At 40.8% G+C, this 22,596-nt stretch overlaps 1 protein-coding gene across 3 annotated transcripts in view; it reads left to right on the forward strand.

The window, feature by feature from the left end:
* The first annotated feature begins 7,106 nt into the window (after window positions 1-7,106).
* bptf (bromodomain PHD finger transcription factor) overlaps window positions 7,107-22,596 on the forward strand; it is a 31,532-nt gene continuing 16,042 nt past the window's right edge. For all 3 annotated transcript variants that reach the window (XM_079253612.1, XM_079253610.1, XM_079253611.1), the window contains exons 1-13: window positions 7,107-7,800; window positions 8,930-9,752; window positions 10,554-10,774; window positions 12,234-12,404; window positions 16,113-16,319; window positions 16,406-16,479; window positions 17,075-17,427; window positions 19,696-19,827; window positions 19,936-20,065; window positions 20,168-20,303; window positions 20,405-20,668; window positions 20,789-22,286; window positions 22,417-22,541. In XM_079253612.1, coding sequence (XP_079109738.1) covers window positions 7,305-7,800; window positions 8,930-9,752; window positions 10,554-10,774; window positions 12,234-12,404; window positions 16,113-16,319; window positions 16,406-16,479; window positions 17,075-17,427; window positions 19,696-19,827; window positions 19,936-20,065; window positions 20,168-20,303; window positions 20,405-20,668; window positions 20,789-22,286; window positions 22,417-22,541 — 4,630 coding nt within the window. In that variant the 5' untranslated portion in view covers window positions 7,107-7,304. The remainder of the gene's footprint in view (window positions 7,801-8,929; window positions 9,753-10,553; window positions 10,775-12,233; window positions 12,405-16,112; window positions 16,320-16,405; window positions 16,480-17,074; window positions 17,428-19,695; window positions 19,828-19,935; window positions 20,066-20,167; window positions 20,304-20,404; window positions 20,669-20,788; window positions 22,287-22,416; window positions 22,542-22,596) is intronic.

Below are 22,596 nucleotides of genomic sequence, written 5' to 3' on the forward strand. Positions count from 1 at the left end.
CAGAGTGTTCCAAAGGCCCCCTTCCCCACCTCAACATTATGAAAATTGTGAATGATACACTGTGAAACAGCACTTCTAACATCTCTCAGCCAATGGTACCAATAGCAGTACACTAGACACTGTGGTGTAACTATCTGGCTTTTATGTACATTTTGTTTCATGTCTGAACTACTGGTGTTTGCCGTACGTGGGCCCCAAATGGTTCCCATGTGGGCATGGGCCCCGGTGCCTGTGCCCTTAATGCCCATTGGATAATCCGGCCCTGTATAGAGGAAGGTGACACATAAGGCCAAGACAGATCTCTGCCCAGTGGATCTACTATCTCCAGCAGACAGTAAACAAGACCTGCAGGAGGAGACGCCACTGATCCCCTTCTGTCCCCTCAAAACAATCATCTTACTTTCTTTCTTCTTCTTTCTTCAGAAATTTAGTTCATGTCTCCGCTTGGTGATTCAGATAATTAACACAAAAAGGTTTTGTTTCTTATGTCTAATGTCCTCCAACACTGATAATACTTTACATCTGTATGATTTACATCTTGTAGCTCATTATTAGCATCTTATTTTCTAGCTATGAGTGCAGTATTGTGATGAAACTTCATGTGAAGCAATGATTAGCATCATAACCTTACCATCCAATGGGGAGAAGTCCAGTAGATTTAAGTCAGATTAAAGTCAGGTTGTATTTAATTAAGTAATTTTTTTTCTTGCTTTTAAGGTGCAGATGATGTGCATGTATCAGTTGACCTGAAGAGGTAGCGAAGAGGAAGCTGATGCTTTCCATTTCACGGACAGAAGCTCTGCATGCAGCACTCTGCCGCAGCCGAGCGAGATGTTTAACAGCGCGTTAGCTACGGTCTGGTGGACTGTCTGCTTCACATTTTGACTTTTAGCTCTCAGCAGCACCACTTAAAGCCACCACTCTTCAATCTGACTCCTCTCTGCCTTCGTTTTTGTCACAGTCCGCCTCAAACGGACCCAAGTTACATCAGCTTTGCTGTCCTCTTCCTTCCTCCTCTCTCTCATCTGGAATTTTTCACTGCATTCTGGGCCCTGAACAGTATCATCCTGCTCCAGTGCATCCATTCATCAGTACATGCCGAGACGTTCACATTGGAGCTTTCTAAGATACAAATGTCAGAGTTTTTCTTCTGCTCTGTGTATTTAAAGCTATATTTAACACAATACGGAGCGATGAGCCACTCACAGTGCTGGGATGCCTCTACAGCACAAGGCCAAAGCACAAACTCTGCCCCAGGAGTTTTGCCTCCCAAGCCCGCCTGACGGGGCCGTTTGCCATATGGTGCTGCTATAGAAGTAGACAGCTTTAAAAGCCTTCTGCGTTCCACTCAGTAAGGATATTTTAAGATGATTTGAGGATTTGCAAGTGACCAGGGGACATTTTGTTCAGATTATTATCAGTGTGTGAACTGGTGCTCTCTTTACGCCACTCCTTTAGTCTCATACATTCACAGTTTGGTTTTGATACTTTGTGGATGTACACTCTCAAAAATAGAGGTACAAGATAAGGACATTTCTGTACCTATAGGTACATTTTAAAGAAATGTTCTCTCAAAAGTACAATACTGGTCTTTAAGAGACCAGAAGCACACCTTCAGAGTACGAAAAAGGGCTCAAAGTGACATAAAGTACAAATTTGTACCATTTTAACCATAAGGGTACCTGCAGCATTGAAAAATGTTTGTCGTGAAAAAAACTATTGTTAGCAGCAGTGCAATGATTTTAATAAAAGAAATTTTAAAAAGTCGCCTCAAAAGAAACGTATTGTTAAAACCGGTTTAGATGCACAACACTTGCTGTAGCCCACAACGTCATGTCGCACGTCACGTTGTTCACTCGTTTTTGTGTTTACATTGAAGTGGACGTGCTTTGGATGAGAGGAAAGATGGAGAAAAAAAAACCTATTGCGGCTGTAATGTTACAAACTAGAGCAGAGTTGAGTGATGACAGTAGTACTACTTAACAGTCATTTACTACACCAGACAATGAAGGTCAGATGCTGCAAACTAAGTGTATGTCTGGTCAGTATTTTGAGTTTTTGAAGATTATTTCTAGATTAAAGATAAGATAATATTGCTAAGTGGAATGGACCAGACCTAATGCTGTGAATAACATAAAAAACATAACTTGATATGGTGAGGTTGAATTTGATAAGGTACAAAAATAGACCAGAACTGAAGGGTAAATGTCTCTCAAAAGAGTACACCCCCAGCGACAAGCATTTGTACCTTTTTAGGTACAAGCTGGTACCTCTATTTTTGAGTGTGTATGTAGAGGATTGTAAGCATTGGAGTGAAGGTTTATGATTACCTCTAGCTGTGGGTGAAAACAGCAGAATGATGGCTGCTTCTGAGGTCAGGGCCTGAGGGGTGGCTGCAGCGGGCACCCCACCCCCCATCCTCTTGGATCTGATTGGCTACCAATGGTGTCCCCATTATCAAAGTCAGAAGGTGGTTGGTTTAATATCAGGACAAGGAAGAACCAGCTGCTCATCAGAAATGGAGACTGTTAGAAAGTAACTATAAAGGGACAAGAGATTAGAAGAAAAAAAAAACACAGACTTGTAGCGGAGGATCTATTTCTGTTCATGTTTACTGTTTACTGCTGAGGGTGATAACACCTACGTGGGCAGCCTGTCTGCCACTGGGATGAAGTTCAACCATGAAACCATGCAAACAGGAGGTATCGCTGCGTAGGAGCATGAAAGGCAATAAAGTTATCAGATCCCTTGTTTCGGATGCATGAGCGCATGCATTTATCTGGCACGCAAAGGTTGACACTTTCCACTCCACTCCCCACCGGCTGCACAGGTGGATGAGATGCCTTGCCCTGCCCAGCTTTGCTCAGGATCACTTTAGGTTGCTGCAACGAGAACTAAAGTTCCATTTTTTGAAGCCTAAACTTTCCAGTTTCCTTCCACCTTACAATTACCATACTGTCTCAAAACACTGAGGTGTGATAGTTTATCTTGGTTAACCACTCTTTATGCAAACAGTGTGTGTACTGCAAACATTGGCTTCATTATGACCGTGCCAGTGTATCTTTGCTGCAGTCAAATTTCTCAGACTTTGCAAATGTGGAAAAACTATGCTCTGACATTACAACACAGCAGCTGGCAAATACTGAAGCTCTAATGTAAATATTTGAAATTATTTATGGCACACTACACACTGGAACCAGCAGCTCTTTTTAGTTACAGATGGGGTGTTACTGCCACCTACTGGCTGTTTCCCCACAGTCATTTTTCTGACGAATACTGAAAAGACTGAAAATCAATTTCTGACACTTAATATTGCCAAAATATATTCTTTTACCATTTTTCTCACGTGCAAAATTCCTTTATTTTGGGGTTTTCATATATTTCCATTCAGATGATGCTATATCAGTATAATTTTCTTTCTGAGCAATTCCTTGAGTTTTTTGGGGTCTTTTTTTTTTTTTTTTTTTTTTGCTAATGCTGAAAACACACCTCGAATATCTTCCTGACATTTATGCTTATATTGTCTTTCACGTTGACATTTCAGAGAATTAACTAAAGGTCCCCTAATTAAATTACCAGGATTTCTGCTCTTAGGGTTAATTTGCTGGGACAGCTTAAAGTCCCTTTTATTGGCATTCTTTTTTTTTTTTTTTAATCTTTTATTTAAGGTAAGAATATTAAACGTGTCATTTTTTTTTTTTTTTAACATAAAAATGTAAAAAAAACTTTAATCTAAAGTCAAGAATGGCTGTAAGTCTGCAGCAGTAGGTGGCGCTATTTCATCACTTTAAATTAAAAAAAAAAAACATTCAACAATTTAGCCGAGATTCAACCTCGCTTTATATAAAAGAACAAGTTTTATCTGCAAATGCAACATTTTTATCTACACATTTGACTTTATTATGTCTGTGTAAATCAAATTCGATTAAGAGAAATAAAATAGAAAATACGTTGTCGGCAGGATTCGAACCTGCGCGGGGAGACCCCAATGGATTTCTAGTCCATCGCCTTAACCACTCGGCCACGACAACAGATAGCATATAGGTGTATGACGTCACTACTTCTACGTAACACAGTACGTGACGTGTATTGGTTTTGTGTATGACATTCGAGCCAGGAGGGGAAAACTACTTGTTTCACGTCTGCATCCGTAAATCAACATTTGCATTGCTTATCAACGTTTCTTAGTTATAGTCTGTAATAAATCCTTAAATATTTTAGATTTTATTTCACTAATTAAGCTTTAACCACTTCCAACAATTTAACTCAATCAAAGCAGCTCATCGTAATATTTCTTTCTTTTGTAATGTTCTACACTAACGTAGCTTATTAGCCACCTTCAATCTAATTTAGGTTTATTCATATATCCCTGCTAGTGTTTTCATTGCAGTACGGCATTATGCCTAAATAATCAACAGTGCTAGTTGCTTTAACATAAATTAAATCTAAATCGCGAACATTATTAGCCTTAGAGTGCAGTTTCCGACTTTATACTTACGCAAAGCTTTAAGCTGTCCCAGCAAACGTCCTCCTCGTCCGTCTTCCTCTAAATAAAACTGGACGCTATCTGACAAACATATATGTATATATATATATATATATATATATATATATATATATATATATATATATATATATATATATATATATATATATTATGTAGTAAACGAAAAAGTGGTAAATAAATCAGAATGTGTTTTATATTTTAGATTCTTAAAAGTAACCACCTTTTGCTTTGATGACAGCTTGGCACACTCATGACATTCTCTCTATCAGCTTCATAAGGCAGGCACCTGGAATGGCTTATCAATAGTCTCAAATGAGTTCCTGGAGATGTTGAGCACTTGTTAGATGCTCTGCCTTCACTCTTTGGTCCAAAACCTCCCAAACCATCTCAAGTGAGTTAAGGTCAAGTGATTGTGGAAGCCAAGTTGTCTTATGCAGCACTCCATCATTCTGTTTCTTGGTCAAACATCCCCTACACAGTCTGGAGGTGTGTTTGGGATCATTGCCCTCTTGAACTGAAATTAAATGAAATGAAAAATACTTTATTAATCCCCAAAGAGAAATTCAATATTGTACTAGATAATAATTAACTAGAGGAGGTCTTGTTCCGGAGGCTGATGGCTGCTGGCAGGAATGATCTTCTGTATCTTTCAGTCTTACATCGGACCTGAAGAAGCCTCTCACTGAACACACTTTGTTGTTTCATCACTGTGTTGTGGAGAGGGTGTGAAGAATCCTCCATCATCTTCATCATCTTGTGCAGCATTCTTCTTTGGACAATCAGCTCCAGTGGCTCCAGAGTTACTCCAAGCACAGAAGCAGCTTTCTTGATCAGTTTGTTGATTCTCTTCAAGTCTCTGGTTCTAATGCTACTACCCCAGCAGATGCTGCAAAGCTGACTGCACTCTCCACAACAGATTTATAGAAGATATGCAACATCTTGGTGCAGTCGTTAAAAGATCTCAGCTTCCTTAAGAAGTACAGTCTGCTCTGACCTTTCTTGTAGATGTAGTCAGTGTTGCATTTCCAGTCCAGTTTGTTGTCCAGCTGAACTCCAAGATACTTGTATTCCTCCACCACCTCCACCTCCTCTCCCAGGATGGAAACAGTGCTTTGTTTATTCTTCTTCCTCCTGAAGTCAACAATCATCTCTTTTGTTTTGCTGGTATTTAATATGAGATGATTGTCACCGCACCATTTAACAAACTGACTGACCAGTTCTCTGTACTCTGCTTCTTGTCCATGACTGATACACCCCACAACTGCAGAGTCATCAGAGTATTTCTGCAGATGACAGGACTCAGTTGTACTGGAAGTCGGAGGTGTACAGAGTGAAGACGAGAGTGATGGCGAGAGTACAGTTCTCTCTCTCTGTCTCTCTCTCTCTCTCTCTCTCTATATATATATATACATATACATATATATATATATACATATGTATATATATATATATATATATATATATATATATATATATACATATGTATATATATATATATACATATGTATATATACATATATATGTATATATACATTATATATATATATATATATATATATATATATATATATATATATATATATATATATATATATATATATATATATATTATATATATATATATAAATTTTGTTATAAATAAGAATATTGTAGAGTAATCTAACTGGACGCTATATGACTAAATAAAACACGGTAGTATTGTAGAGTAATCTAAATGGACGCTATATGACTAAAAAATAAGATAAAATTGTAGAGTAATCAAACTGGACGCTATATAACTAAAAAGGAAACATGATAATATTGTAGAGTGTAATAATAATTCATGTATAATATATAATATATCAATATTGTAATAAATAAGAATATTGTAAAGTAATCTAAGTGGACGCTATATGACAAAAAAAAAAAAGTCATATTTAGGGGTGGGAAAATCAAATAAAAAAATTGAAAATCTGGCTTTTTTTTGCTTCACAGTTTTTAAATAGATTTTTTTGTGAAAAAAGAAGATATTTTTTCATTAATAAAAATAACCCATTACAATTTTTTTTTGGTCATTTTTTATTGTTTTTATTGATCTTTTAACTTGTCTTCTTGGGAATTATAGCAGCAGAATGATGATCTGGCTACTGTGTTGTTTTTTCCAACTGAAATAAAAAATTAAAAGAAAAATGACGAGCAAAGAAAAAAAATTTATACATTTTTTTTTTGTTTTCAATCCACAAAAAAATAGCAATATTGAAAAATTGTGAGAATCGCAATTTAAATCGATTCGGCACCCCAAAAAAATCGTAATTTAATCGGGTCAAAAGTATATCTTCACAGTCCTAATTATTGTAGAGTAATCTCAATAATTGTAATATTGTAATATACAACAATATATTATATATAATACATAAATCAATATTGTAATAAGTAAGCATATTGTAGAGTAATCTAACTGGACGCTGTATGATTTAAAAAAACAAAAAAAACAAACACGATAATATTGTGGAGTAATTGTTATTTGGAGCATTGTTGCCAGTGAGCTGGAAGCGGTGTCACCACGTGACTCCCGTAGCGAGGCCCTGCTGTTTGTTCAGCCAGAGGAGAAAAATGGCGACTCGAGGCGAACCTGAACGGGACGCCGGGCTAACGTTTTGATGCCGTTACGCCCGAAGAGACCAACGGGCTTCACTGACTCACTGCACCGTTTCAATCCTTTCCCGGTTAAACTTCGCGGCGGTACGGTTTTTGCTGGTATTCACGCAAAAAAAAAAAAAAAAAATTGGGACTGTAAAATAATAAGGTTTGGCTTATCATGCGAGGGAAAAGGGGCAGGCCGCCCAAACCGCTGCAAACTGAGGAGCAATCCCCAGCTACGACCAGGGGCTTGCGACCCAGGAGGAACCTAAAGCCCAGGTTTAAAGACAGCGGGGATGAGGACGGCGATAGCCCCATAAGAGAGAAGTCCAGCAGAAAGAGGAAAGGGGGAACCGTAACGTCAACACGGGGCAGGGGACGAGGCAGAGGCGGCGGCAGAGGAGGAGGCAGAGGTGGTCGAGGAGGAAGGCGATCCGCTGCGTCCAAAACCGTGGTCTACGACGACCACGAAAGCGAGGAGGACGATGACGCTGTGAGCCTAAGGTCGGAAGAGGACGAGTTTGTTGAGGAAGAACCTCAGTCTGAAGAGGATGAGGCCCTGAAAGAGGACTCTGATTGCCTGGAAGATGATGTGCTGGACGAGGAAGAGGATGTTGCCAGCTACTGCACAGAGAGCAGCTTTAGGAGTCAGAGCACACACGCCAGCACTCCTGGTAAATAAACACTGGGATGACTGATCACATGCACCACAAAGGGGTTTAGGGAGGAAAAATAATATATACATATAAATATATATATATATATATAAATGCTTCTGACCAGTATGGAAGCAGTATGGTTATTGTTCAAAATGGAGAATGCACATTGTATGATAATAGGCCTCACACCACTTGATAAAGCCACTGCAGGTGAATTGAACCAGCAGCTGCATCAATGACCCAGTTTGTTGTCCTCACTGCATGTCATGAAAGTAGCCCCATATTCTGATTAAAAACCATTAGTAAAGGTTTATTGCACGAGCCATCAAAGTTGTATCTAAATCTGTAACTTAGCTTCTAGCGTGCTAATGTTAGCTGCAATAATTAGCATCATGCTTCCTATTATGTTAACTCCATTTTATAAATCATTTTAACTTTGCTTATTCATTACTGTCCGCAACATTTAAGCGTCTTTGTGGGGAGGGTAAGCTACAGTTGTTAAAATATAATGTAATTATGGAGGGAAAAAAGCGAAAGATTTAGGCTAACTAACTTAGCTTGGCTAGCAAGGTCTGTCATTTTTGACACTTTATAAGCTCTTTGCCCTGACAACATACCGTAGCTTATAAAGTCAAAACCCTTTTTTTAAAATAACTATAGATAGTGGCTCTTTTTTTTTTTTTTTTTTTTTTTTTTTTTTTTTTTAGCAGAAGCTGTTATATTGGGAAAACGGAATAAAATGAATGTGTTAGCCCCCTTGGCAATGTTTTGCTGTGGCTGCCTCATTTAGCTAATTATGACAGCAGCCATGTGTGGAGCTGGTTCATTCAAAATAACACATGTAGAAGTTTGCTTTAGTAACACTAAAGATATCCTGCTTGCATTTTGTTCAAATATTGCTTTTGCTCTTTTGACGTGTTTTTTTTTTTTTTTTTTTTTTTTTTTTTAAATTTGTTTATTTTTAAGAGAATAATAAATTATAGAAAGAATTTTTTTACATTTCCACTTTGGCTTTGAAGATGAAGTAGGTGAACTATAAATGGTTAATTTTACATATATATAATATAATCAATTAAGGAGCCGTGTTGTAATCATATTTGCACTGAAGTAAATGCATATTTTTGTCTATTTTTTTATCTCACAGGAAAGAAAAAATTGCGGGCACCCAGACCTCGCACGCCAATTCTTGAGAACAAAGAGATTCCTCCACTTGAGCTTCCGGAGACCTCCGAGGATCTCTTGGTGCCCAATGAGGAGCTGCTCAACGCCGCCTCCATCTATGAGGTGCTACGGAACTTTTGCACTGTGTTGCGTCTTTCCCCTTTCCGCTTTGAGGATTTCTGTGCCGCTCTGGTTGGCCAGGAGCAGTGCACGTTAATAGCAGAAACCCATATTTCCCTGCTGAAGGCTATCCTACGCGAGGAGGACTCCTCCAACACTACCTTCGGCCCTGCCGACCTTAAGGACAGCGTCAACTCCACTCTGTTCTTTATTGACGGGATGACATGGCCTGAGGTGTTGCGGGCTTACTGCGAGAGTGACCGGGAGTACCATCATGTTTTGCCGTACCTGGAGATGGACGAATATCCCTTCGGTCCTCTTGAAAGTAAAGTCAAGGTGCTACAGTTTTTGGTGGATCAGTTCCTCACCACTAACCTCGCCCGTGAGGAGCTTCTGTCTGATGGGAGCATGCAGTATGACGACCACTGCCGTGTGTGTCACCGCCTGGGGGACCTCCTGTGCTGCGAGACTTGCTCAGCGGTCTACCACCTGGAGTGCGTAAAGCCGCCGTTAGAGGAGGTTCCAGAGGAGGAGTGGCAGTGTGAGATTTGTGTGGCGCACAAAGTGCCAGGGGTCACTGACTGTGTGACCGAGGCACAGAAAAGCAGACCCTACATCCGCCAGGAGCCCATTGGATACGACCGCCACCAGAGGAAATATTGGTTCCTTATTCGAAAGATTATTGTGTAAGTCAGGACCCTCACCGTCTTTGTGTTTATTAGAATTCCCTAAAATGTCACATCGTTCTCGGGTAGTTTGGAGTGAAGCAAGTTAAGTTGGAGAAGCTTGAAGCTTCAAACCTGTGAGATCAGAGGTGCTGAGTTTAGCTATGACCTAATAACCTGGTTCATTATTCATCAGGCTCCATGAAACTCTAAAAACCCATTAGACTGTACCGCCGTGAAACCACATATAGCCGACACAAACAACCCGTTAAGTTGGTCCAGTGGACAATGAAAACCATGCAAAACATAATCGCTGCAGGTTGAATAAAATTTCCTGAAACGCTTTCACTTTACCAGTTTCATTGCTGGGCTGTATGTTCTTCTGCAGCCTGAAATGTAAAACAGCTGGAAAGTGAAACTGCAAGTCATTGGGACAATCTCCTAGCAAGCACAATGCAACAAGCGTCCATGCACTGAGTCATTTGTTTGTCTCAAGATTACAGAAGAGATCTGCAGCACAGGCTCTTTCTGCTCATTGGCTCTTGTTTTTCCTCCATGTCTCTCCACCCCCCCCAAATTATTGTGCATTTCTGCCGAGCATTTTTAACACAAGTATCCATCAGAACCTCCTGTAATCTTTTTGTTATGGTGGTACTTTAAACAGAAACCAGCTTAATAAACAAGACTGGTAAGCATGATGCCATGCTTTAATCGCAATATATGTGTGCACATATTATTATCTCTTGTAGAAAAGCTGGAGAGGAAGTGTAGGTTCAGTCTGTTGTTTAACATCTGCAAACCTGGGCTGTTCTTTGCCCTCAGGGAGGAAGATGGGGAACACGAGAAGAAGAAGATCTGGTACTACAGCACTAAGGCCCAGCTGGAGGAGCTCGTCGAGTCGCTGGATAAGGAATACTGGGAAACAGACCTCTGTGCCACCCTGGAGGAAATGAAGGAGGAAGTGCAGGCTCACATGGACATCACAGAGGAGCTTACCAACAAAGCTCGTGGAAACAGTAAAGCCTACCTCACCGCTGTCAACGGTACGGGTTTTACTTACTACACCCCAAAATCATATCAATGAAACGCAAGTAAAATAATCCTTTTGTTCATATTAGGAAGGAACACACTGACGGATACAAATTAGAGTGAAAAGTGCACATCTGTGTGCGCCTCAGATAACATTTTTCATTCGTTCTGCAGCAGCACTTTGTGCTGATGACAGTTTGGTGCTGCCTCATGTTCCCTCACCCCAGACTCCTCCAAGGACTCAGTGGTTAGGAGACCTTCGCGTAGTCAAAGAGCAGTTTCTTTTTGTGTTTGCCAGGCTGCCATATCTCTGTTTTGTGTATCAGACTTCCCTTTGAATGGCACCAAACCGCCTGATTTCACTTCTCAGGCAGATAGCAAGGTGTTGCGTCGTGCTGCAGATGTGCTGCTGGTGTTTTGTCAGAAGCTGGAGGTTTGAATTATATGCTACAGTCTGAAATGAAAGAAAACATACTTCTTTTGGGAAGTGACTGCAGTAAAATATGATTTATGGCTTTGTGGGTTTATTCTTTCTTGGTTAAAAAAGTTTGCTGCTGCTGATGCTCCTTGGAAATGACTTATCTTTATAAAACCGACTGACATGCAGTTGTTTGATGCTTTCTGGAAATCTGCAACATATAACATGTGAAGACCCCATATATGTTGCGACTACTGTTACCATGTGTCATTCAGTCTTATCCAACTTAAAAGCATGTCATCATCGCAGCATCCTGTGATCCAGAAACCTAATGAGTATTTTATGAAGTTTATGTCCTATTTTGGTCATTATTAGTTTTTAAAGCAATATTAGCTAAATGTTTTCTGAAAACCTGAAATTCTCATCAAGGATCTGAACTAACCATCCTGGATTGATGCTCAAATAACAGAAGAAGTATTAAGATTATAACACATCTTTTTACTTTAAAATGTCTTACAGACAAATATGTTAATAAAGAGTATGATTATGAAAGGACAAGTGAATTCTGGGATCTTTTATTTGTTGCTTAATTAAACCTCACAGTCGTTAAAAATCCTACATGGCATCAGCTCTATAAGTCGTTTCTCTGCTGCTATGTTTTGTATAAATCAAGCAGAAGGTTTTAGTTCTCTTCACGGCCTTTAATAGCGTCTCTGTGGGAGACATGGAGGCTGTTGTGGAAGTTTGTGTACTTTATCTCACATTCCCCGCATTGCAACCCAGACAGTTGTGGTCTGTTTGCTGTCAATCAAACACACACACTGCGATGCCCTCTGACTGGCTGACACGTTGTTTTGCTCCTTAAAGCACTAAAGCCGTGACAATACATGATGTAGTTATATATGCTCCGTAAGGAGTGTCCTGTTTTCATGTGGGATATTTTCAGTCTAACGTGGCATTTTGATTCATTCATTTGTTTACACCTGCGCTGATTCACCTTAGTGTCACACATATGCTGAGTGCTGCTTTTTTTTTTTTTTTTTGTTTGTTTGTAGATGTGACCGTAGAGCGTTTAAAGATCAGACGGGAGGCGAAGAGGCAAGCTGAGGAGGCAAAGACAGAAATTGAAGGCATTCCCGCGAATCCGTCTGAGAACAGCACTGAGCCGTCGTCGCAGCTCAACAAGGCAGAGGATGCTGTGTCGGTGGAAGATGGGCGTTCACAAGGTAAAAATGTTCTTGAGTGCAGCTTTTACATGCAAGGATGTTTCTGTATTATTTCCAAGACAAATGTTTTTTACTTTAAGTTGCTGTTGTTACAAAAGAACGAGGTCCTGACTCTGCTGGTGCTGTTCACGCTTTCCTACCACAGCAGCTACTGCTGGGCTTGCTGCAGGGGAGGGTAGTGTGTCAGATGACCCCGCCTCTGCCTCTCAGGACGCAACTGGACCTAAAGCAGAATCACTTGAATCAAAAAACGAAACACAAGCTGCTCATTCTGGGAGCTCGGAGGGCGGAGAGTCTCCTGCAGCGGCAAAGCAGGGCAGAACAGGTACTTGTGAGTGAACCAGTGCCTCCTGTTGCGCCTGCGGTCCATCGGTCACCCTCCACTTCATACGCTGCCGCATCGCTGTCCATCCTTCTGCTGCACCCGTCTCTTTATTTGCTACTCAACCAGATAAGTCAGAAGCTCTTTCTCCTCCGTAGTGAGAACTCCCAACCTCCACTCTGAGCTGCAGATCGGGATTACAAACAGCAGAAAATGTGGCGGGAGATTTCTGTGTTTCTTTGCCACGTGGCTTTAAAACACCTCCTCTAACCAGTGAACAGGGATTGAAGTTGTTACTTCTGATTATTCACAGCATTTTCTGCAATTAGTTGTGATTAACTGCATTGTTCTACACAAAATTCAATGATTGATTCAAAAGTGCACTTAACAAGTTTTACTCTATATGAACCAAAGTTTTAGGTTTTAAATATACAAAACAGATATGCTGCTTTGCAACAGCAGTTTACAAAGATTTTTAGTAAAAGCTATCCTAACTTAAGAATAGCGGTTAAAAATAGTAATAATAATAGTAATAGTATAATCCTGGAGCATCCCTGAACAAACGTTAGTCCTGCATCCCTTTAGTCTCACAAAGTAACCCAACAATCAATGTTAAATTAAGAAATATCAAATTTACCTGTTACTAATAAATTATTGTCAAGCTGTCAATGAGTACATGCACATAACATAATAAACCATTTAGAATTACACATCGTGTTGGTTTTTCAGGTAGAGGTTGTTGCTACACTGATGTCATGATTGCAGAGCAGGGAAGTAAAACCCATGTGATGGGAGGTCACATGACTGTATTTTGCATCGAAGGCATCTGTACAGAATGTGGATGCTTTAAATCCTAAATGTAAATTAATGTAATAAAATGAAATATTTATGACAAATAAGGATGAAATTTTTAGTATTTGTTAAAAGGTAACAAGTCGGCAGGATGAATATTCAGAGCTGTGAAGCTGTTTTACTTGTAAACACAGAGGGAACGATGTCTCATTTCCAGCCTTCAGGTGTGTTTCTGCTGGAACAGACAGTAGCAGCATTAGGATCTCAGCACTTCTGGATTGTAAAGGAATAAGTGATGTTTCAAGTTAAAAATTAAGATAATGATCTCAAATATTTAATCAAAGTTCAAGTTGACATTTTCTCTTTTAGATCCAGTGGCGGCTGCATATTTAGACAACAGCTGGCTGAGAGGAGAGATCTGTTTATAACACCCGTCCATGTCTGGTGAAGCTCCCGTTCATTGTCAAGCTTTCATGATGTTATGATATGCGCTGATCACATATTTATGTGTAAAACATAGTGGAAGTAGTAAAAACTGTCATCCTCCCACACCAAGGCCAGTCAATGCCCCACAGTGCTGGTTGCTGCAGTTAAACACACCTCGAGTCCCTCAGTACTAAGGATCCATCCATATGGTGTTTTAGGGTCGATTATTAGTGATTAGGGAAACCAATAACGATAAATCTGAATACTGCACACTGTTTGTTTTGGGAAACTGTGATTAAAAAGACCTTAAATTGTTGTAGAATAACACAAAATCTGCAAATCTTAGTTGAAAAGGTTCAAATAATTGTTTTATTGTACAAAAACAAAACATTACCACCAAATAAAAGTGCAGGTAGAGAAAATTGACAAATGGCTCCTGTAATTCCTGTTGTGACTCATAAGCTGCAGGAGAAGAGAAAATCATTTAATGACTTTTAAAAACTTTAAAATTAAAAATAAATTCATAAATAAATAAGACTAATTGAACACATGAGGTTGAGCAGAGCATTTTGGGCAATTGATTGGGGGGGAGAATTGAATTGAAAAGTAGAAAATTAGGATTCTTCTTTTTTTTTTTTTTTTACTTCATAATTATAAAATAGATTTTTTTTTTTTTTTTTAAATCTTCAAAAAAATAAAAATAATCCATTAAAACAACAACTTTTGATTTTATTGATCTTTTAACTTGTCTTCATGGACATTATCGCAGCAGAATGATGGTCTGAATACTTTATTGTTTTTTCCTAATTGAAATCAAGAATAATTTCAAGCAAAAAAAAAAAAGTTTCATACATTTTTTTTTTTTTATCTGCAAAAATCAGCAACATTGTAGAATTGTGAGAATCGCAATTTAAATCGTAATCGCCACATAAAAGCTGTCAGTGGCTCTGACACGCGACATCCCAATCCAGCACCCCCATCCAGGGTGGTCTGAATCTTCAGATCCAGCAAACAATCAAATTTGAGTAAAACTACACTAATTACAGAGATTGTTTGAGTTATTAAATAATGCATTACCACGGTAATGCATGAGCCCAACTTCAAGCACACATTTGACCAATTTTTCCAGTTTATTCTGAGTTTGCAACGGACGACAGCGCAGAAAAACTGCTTATTTTTGTCTTTTTTCCCATGCAATCGACGTCTGAATATCACCAGTATAGTTTAAAAACCTTGCTGTGAAGCCGACAGCTATGCTAGCTGGATTTTTAAGCACGGCCAGTTGGTTAAATTGGTTGTTTGGTTGGTTTCTCTGCCTGTATTATGGTTTAAATGACCTCTCAGATGCATCTGATCTGAATTCCATCAGACATTACTGTCTTTATACTCATGTCCCTGAACATAAAACACTCGTGTGTTGCTGTTAAACACATCTTTCCTCTGACAAGCTCAAGCCTTTTAAACTGGCAGAGTTGCCCTAATCATCCTGCGCTCTTCCTGTCAGTGTCTCTTGTGTAGCTTTGCAACTAATATTTTCCTTCTCCTTCTCCACCTTTCTGCTGTTGTTGGGGACTGTTTTCTGCCGGGCGTTTTGTCCAGCCTTTATTTGCATTTGTAGCCAAACCTTCATTCACTGCATCCTCTGTGTTTCACATTGTCTCCTCCTGGTCCTGAAAAGGTTGTTTTTTTGGCACGTTGGTAGATGGTGTCCCTGGCAGCAGCTACCACGGCACGTCTGTCTCCACGCCAGCGCCTCCTTTTTCTCACTCCACTTTCTGGTTTTTGGGTTGGGTTCCTGTTGCTCAAACAAAGGGTGCTCTGCCTGGAAGCCCCCACCTGCTACCCCGTCAACAAAGAGACGCAAATGTATGCAGGAGTCCATGCTGTCACAACTGAAAAGGCAAAGCTCGGGTCTTAATTTGTCTGTGAAGCAGGTGTATGGTTTGTGTGGGTTTTTCTGTCCAGGATCAGTCTGGTCTCATGAGCCTAGCTGAACTAATGAAGCACCGACTCGCCCAACATGTATTACTTTCATTTCTCTGTCTATGTGATGCTTGATTTCTTTTCTTTGCACATAGTTGCATAAAGCTTATTACTTTCAGTAACTTCCACACGCTTTCTTTTGCTATTTTTACCCGAACTTTGTCTTTCTTATCATGTTTTTCCAGACGACGACCAGAAATCCGAGTCTAGCAGCGAAGTTGCACACCGTGATGACTCCAAGACGCCAGATGAATCGCAGCAGCAGTCGTCTCAACCCGGAGCAGCGAGCGACGCCAGCCAAGCTTCTGGATCAGGAAGTCTTAGGAAACCAGAGCCGCCTGACCTGGCTGACAGGTCCTCCAGGTCCTCTTTTACCAGCCAGGACGGGACAGGTAACCACTTGTGACTGGTTAGATCTCACAAAGTGGGTTTTGGGGATAATTTGTCGTATTGTGGCGCTGATAGTGTCTGCTTTCAGATGAATACGACGAGAGGATGAAAACTGAGAGGGCTGCAGGGCAGGAATCAAAAATGTCCCAAAACAGTAAAGAGGTGAGATTTGTTGTTGGTTTTAGTTTTTTTTTTTTTTAAGGTGCTTTATGCTGTTTTTTTGGTTGTAAACTATGTTGTGTTAATGATCTGAAGCACATTTCTGGTGGGAAGGAACCTGAAGTGATTGCTTACGAGGCAGCTTGGTTATTATAAACATCATGGCTGTGACGATATGCTTTTGTCCCGATTCCATTCCATTCCAATTTGTTTTCGTGCAGATTTGATTTAATACAATTCTCACAATTCTTTGATATTTGCTGATTTTTGTAGACTAAAAACATTTTTAAAAAAACCTGTCCAAAGCTTTTGCTAGTTATTTTTCTTCATTTTAATGAAGAAAAAACTGTAGACCATCATTCTGCTGCAATAATGCCCAAGAAGACAATTTGAAAAAATAGAAGAAGAAAAAACAATAAAAATGACAAATTATTATGGATTATTTGTATTTGTTTGGAAAAATCAATTTCTTAACAAAAAAAAAAAAAAAAAAATCAATTTTAAAATTGTGAAGCAAAAATCCCAATATTCGATTTTTTTTTTTTTTTTTGGATTCAATTTCCCACCCCTAATAAACATGTCTCTTCTTTTGTTTCAGTCGTCTCCTGTACGTTTCGACGGCAACACTTCTCGTCTCAACTTCTTGAAAAGGGACCTGACGGTGAATTTAAACAACTTGTTCAAACTTGGGCAGGAGGGTAAATACAGGGTCTACCATAACCAGTACAGCACCAACGTCCTGGCGCTTAACAAGCATCAGCACCGTGAGGACCACGACAAGAAGCGCCACCTCTCTCACAAGTTCAGCCTCACCACCGCGTCCGAGTTCAAATGGAACGGCTCCATCTACGGCTCACGGAGTCTGACCGTCTCCACGCTGCGTGTCTCTATCATCCAGCTGGAAACAAACATCCCGGGACCATTCATGCATCCCAACTGGGCCTCGCACAGGTACAGCTTATGTCAGGATCGTGTTATCATCAGAGGAAATTCAGTGAGGTTTTATTTATTTTTCAGGCATCACAAAGCATCTAAATTTATGTTTCACCAACACGTCTCAAGACGTGGTTGTAGCAGAATATAGTTGTTTTTATTTGTATGACTTTTGTCAACAACTAAAATGTCTGATCTCGTATGAGAAAGAGGTGCGATGTGATTACATATTTACAGTATTTACATATGTTTACAGACTAGATACTATGGATGCACCAACACACGTATTGTGTGTCGGCTAGATGTTATATACTCAGTATTTAGAAAAGTTTCCTGGTATGAATGAACCCAACACCAATGTGACCAACTATGTCTGTCAAAATTGCAAAGAGATCCTCAAAACACTGTATCAACCGCAACGACGTCGCCGTCTTCAGAGTGCTGGTCTCCTTGTGGTGGCCAGGATTTCAAACGTCAGACGCAGAGCCTTTAGTTTTAACCCTTTATAGGGCACTATTTCATTTCATTTCAATGAAATACCTTGAAATTAGAAATTTTTACCTAAAATTGTCCTTCTGGTTTGTACCAAGACCTCAATTTTGTTTTTACGTTAAAAAAAAAAAAAAAAGTATATATAGTTTCATGCTGATTATGAAGAAAACGAAGTGATTAAAAATAGTCACTTGCCCCATAAAGGGTTAAGGTCCCTCTTCTGTGGAACAAGCTGCCAGTTTGTGTGCGGGACACTGAAAACTTTCTCAGGTTTTAAAGTCAAACGTCTATTTAAGGGAGCTTGCCTCTCATCAATCTCCTCTGGCCTTTCTGGCAGTTCAGACATATCATCACTTGTGTCCTTGTTTTATTGTTATATGTATTAATATGCTTTATTATTGTAATGCTCTTTTCTTCTAGTCGTCTATAAATGTTGGTATTATTATTGTTTTATCAAGCAAATGTTTTCACTTATAACGCTTTTATTTTGCAAAGCACTTTGGGTTGCTTTTATGTGCTTGACTATATAGAGTTGAGAATAATCAGTGGAATTAACGTATTATAGCTTAAACAACATTAAAAATCTGAATCTGACATTGGGCTGATTTTGGGCAAATAGAAGTTTTGTAACAGCAGTGAACCAGGTACACCAAACAGCCACTTTATTGTCCTAATTTCTGAAGTTTCTGCCAGTTTTCAAGCTTTATATTCAGAGGGTGTCCGCAGGAGGAACCGTTCGATATCACACAAGTTACCAGTTAGTATGTGAATCTGGTCCACACTTCTGAGAGCCGCTGAGAGCTTTTATGTGGCGATTAGATGAGCCGATGTCAGCCAACATCAGATCAAGGCTTCTGACGATATGCTTTTGTCCCAATTCCATTCGACTCTGATTTTTTTTTTTTCTTGGGTGCCGATTTGATTTAAATTGCGATTCTCACAATTCATGAATATTGCAAATTTTTGTGGATTTAAAAAAAAAACAAAAAAAAAACTGTAAAACTTTTTCTCTTGCTCGTCATTTTTCTTGATTTCACTTAGGAAAAAACAACACTGTAGCCAGACCATCATTCTGCTGCTGAAATGCCCCCCAAAAAAGTAAAAAGATCAATAAAAAAAACCAAAAAAATTTATTTTAAAATTGTGAAGCACAAAATCCCAATATTCGATTTTTCAATTCGATTTTCCCACCCCTAGTGAACAGGTTGGCAAGAAGCTGTTGGATCCATTTGATTTGAATCAGCTGTGTTGGTGCAGGGAAACAATGAAAACCTGCTGGAAATCAGCCCTCAAGGACTGGAGGGTGATACCTCTGGTTAAATAGAAGATAAATGGGAGCTCAAGTCAAAATAAACTCAACTGACAAGTAAAATACCCAGTGACTTTTAATTTACCAACAAAGTAGCAGAAGCTAACAGAGAAGGACTCGGACTGACTGAAGTAAATCATTACAAACCTTCACCGCGTGAGTAATCACCGTAAACTCGCTTGATTAACTACATTAGTCTATTTTTGTAAAATGTTTGCCTCATTTTTAAACCACTTGAAGTAAAAACCTCTGAACAAACCTCAGTTTCACCATTTAGAACTGCCAGAAACAACATAAACATGCAACCTTTCCCACCAAGAACACATGAGGCGCACATATTCTGGTCTGCAGGGGCTCGGTCCACCACGACCACATGCTGCAAACAACTAATGAGGCAGATACGACGTCACAAGATCACAAGCAGCTTCATGAGGACAGAAAAAATGGCTGTCCCATTGATTTACTGCTTGTCTTTTTCTTCATAGAACCAACTGGAACAAAGCAGTGCAGATGTGCAGCAAAGCCAGGGAATTTGCTTTGGCTTTAGCTATACTGGAGTGTGCAATCAAACCAGTGGTCATGCTGCCAGTGTGGAAAGACTCTCTTGGACACACGAGGTAAAGAGGGAGGGAGACGAATGACTGTGTCGGGACATGAGTGAGGATCACTTCCAGCAGATTATTCTTCTTTGTGCTTTGTATTTTATTGTGTTTATTCCGTTTCAGGTTGCATCGTATGACCTCCATGGAGCGGGAGGAGAAGGAGAAGGTGAAAAAGAGAGAGAAAAAGCTTGAGGACGAGGAGACCTTGCAGCAGGCCACCTGGGTGAAGTACACCATTCCCATCAAACATCAGGTAAGCTGTCATCAGTCACTCAGCTCTGCAGGTCTCTGCATGTGTTCAGATCCAGCTCAAAGACGTCTGCGTGTGTGTTTTTCTGCAAATTGGCACATCAAGGTGTGGAAGCAGAAGGGGGAGGAGTACAGGGTGACAGGATATGGCGGTTGGAGCTGGGTCAGTAAGACACATGTGCACCGGTTTCTCCCCAAGCTGCCAGGAAACACAAACGTAAACTACCGCAAAGAGCTGGAGGGTAAGAGCTAAACTGATGATGTTTCCTCATGTCAGCAATATATTCTTCTACTTTACACACTTGAAGCTAATGTGCGCTGTTTGTTCTTGACTTCCGAGCAGCTAGACTGAGGAAGGACAATGCAGCTGCCTCCGTTAAGAAGCAGAAAGAGTTGACAGAAAGCAAGAAGCAGAACACTGAAAAGAAGGAAGACGCATCCAGGTCTGCGTCGTCTCGGAGCTCTTCAGCAGATCATGGCCAGCCTCAGGCCAGCCAGGAGGAGGCAGAATCTGCAGAGCAGCTGCAGGAAAACAAAGCCGAAGAGAAGCAAGAAGATGAAAAGATGGAACAAGAGTCCTGCCAGGAAAGTTCTTCAGCTGATAAAGGTTTTTCTTTTTTTTTTTTCTTCTTTTTTTTCTTTTATTTGAATCAAATGACCGCTGATTTATGTTTTAGATTTTCATTCAGGGTGTTTGAAATGATCTTACTTTGTTTTTAAATCATAGAAGATGTTGAAACCAGAGACTCTCCCTCGTCTGCTCCGCCTCCTGCAGAAGAAAATCCAAGTCAGACAACTGAACAAGCCAAGCAGGACGAGGCGGCAGCAGCAGCAGCGAAACTCTTCCTGGATGTGGTGAACGTCAGCGAGGGCTTCCAGCTGCGGACGGCTTACAAGAAGAAGGTCAAACCCTCCAAACTGGATGGACTCCTGGAGCGTCGGGTGAAACAGTTCACCTTGGAGGAGAAGCAGAGACTGGAGCGGATGAGGCAGGCGGCTTTACTGTCCAAAACCTCCACCACAAAGCCCACGCCTGCGGTTAAAACTGAAGGATCTGCGCTAAACAAGCAGCCTCCTGCTGCCACGCCGAGTGTAAAAGCAGAGGAGAAGGAGGAGGACTTCCAGGTGAAAGACCACGTGGTCAAAAAGCTTGATTTTGAGCAGGAGCACTCTGAGACTAAAACTGACAGCACAGATGTGAAATCAGAGGCTCCAGAACCCAGCAGCAAGGCGGAGGTGAATAACGCGCACGACAACGGAGAGGACGTCTGTAAAGAAGTGAACGGAGAAGCTGAACCCAACAGTAAGAACAGCTGTGAACCGGAGACGATAGAAAGCAGCGAAAAACCACCGAAAGCAGAACCGAACCCTAAGAAACGCACGTATGACGACATGGAGCAAAGCAGCGAGCAGATAGACGCGGAAAGCACCGAGGTGACCAAAAGCAGGAGCAGCCCATCGCAGGTGAATGGAAAAAACACCGGCTCAGACTCTCCAAGTCAAGTCCAAAGTGACCTGAAGGAGCTTCAGAAGGAGCCGGTCAAGTCTCTGATGAACGGGAACCTCTCCCAGAATGACGTGTCCAACATGGGCCACCCACCTCCACTTAAAGTCCCCAAGTTAGAGAACCACGTGGAAGATAAAGAAGAGCTTGTTGGTAAGAGTGAAGATGTGGCTGTTAACAGCGAGGGGCCAGCGGCGGCGAAGATGGAACCCCGAAGCTCGTTGTGCCTCAATAGTAATAACACTGGCGGTTTAACGGCTCCTCTGAAGGAATGTCTGAACCCCTTCCCGAATGACGCGTCCAGCAGCAACAGCAAACCTAAAGCGACGTCTCAAGCAGCGACCAGCTCAGGCGCCTCCGCTACAGCGTCCACCGCCGCCGCCGCCCCACAGAAGAGGAAATCTACCGACACCAAAACGAGCGCTTCCGCATCAGCCAGCTCCATGACGATTAGCAAAGAGTATTCAACTAGAGACCGGGTCAGCCTCCTCAGGTTCTCCAAATCCAAGAAGGCCCGCTCGGGCACGGCACTGCCGTCTTATCGCAAGTTTGTCACCAAAAGCAGCAAGAAGAGCATCTTCGTGCTGCCGAATGATGACCTGAAGAGGCTGGCGAGGAAGGCTGGCATCAGGGAAGTGCTCATCTTCAACTACAACGCCAAGCCGGCTCTGGATATATGGCCGTACCCTTCACCTCGGCCCACCTTCGGGATCACATGGAGGTCGGTAGCATGTGTGTTGCTATGGTTACTTAACTTTTTTCTTTTATCAGGATGTCAAAACCGAGGGAATTTAACTGTATATGAGTATATATGTTGTTGGAATGACCTGATGTCTGCCGTGGCTGTTCAGGTACCGCCTCCAGACCGTTCGATCCCTTGCAGGGGTCAGTCTAATGCTGAGGCTGCTTTGGGCCTGCCTGAGGTGGGACGACATGGCTGTGAAGCCCTCTGCTGCCGTTGGGACGACTCGGAAAGGTGAGGAAATTCCTCACGACTTCACTTGTGTTTGGATTCTGTTTTTATTTTCCCT

Source organism: Telmatherina bonti (genome assembly GCF_933228915.1).
Source record: "Telmatherina bonti genome assembly, chromosome: 14".
NCBI lineage: Eukaryota > Metazoa > Chordata > Actinopteri > Atheriniformes > Telmatherinidae > Telmatherina > Telmatherina bonti.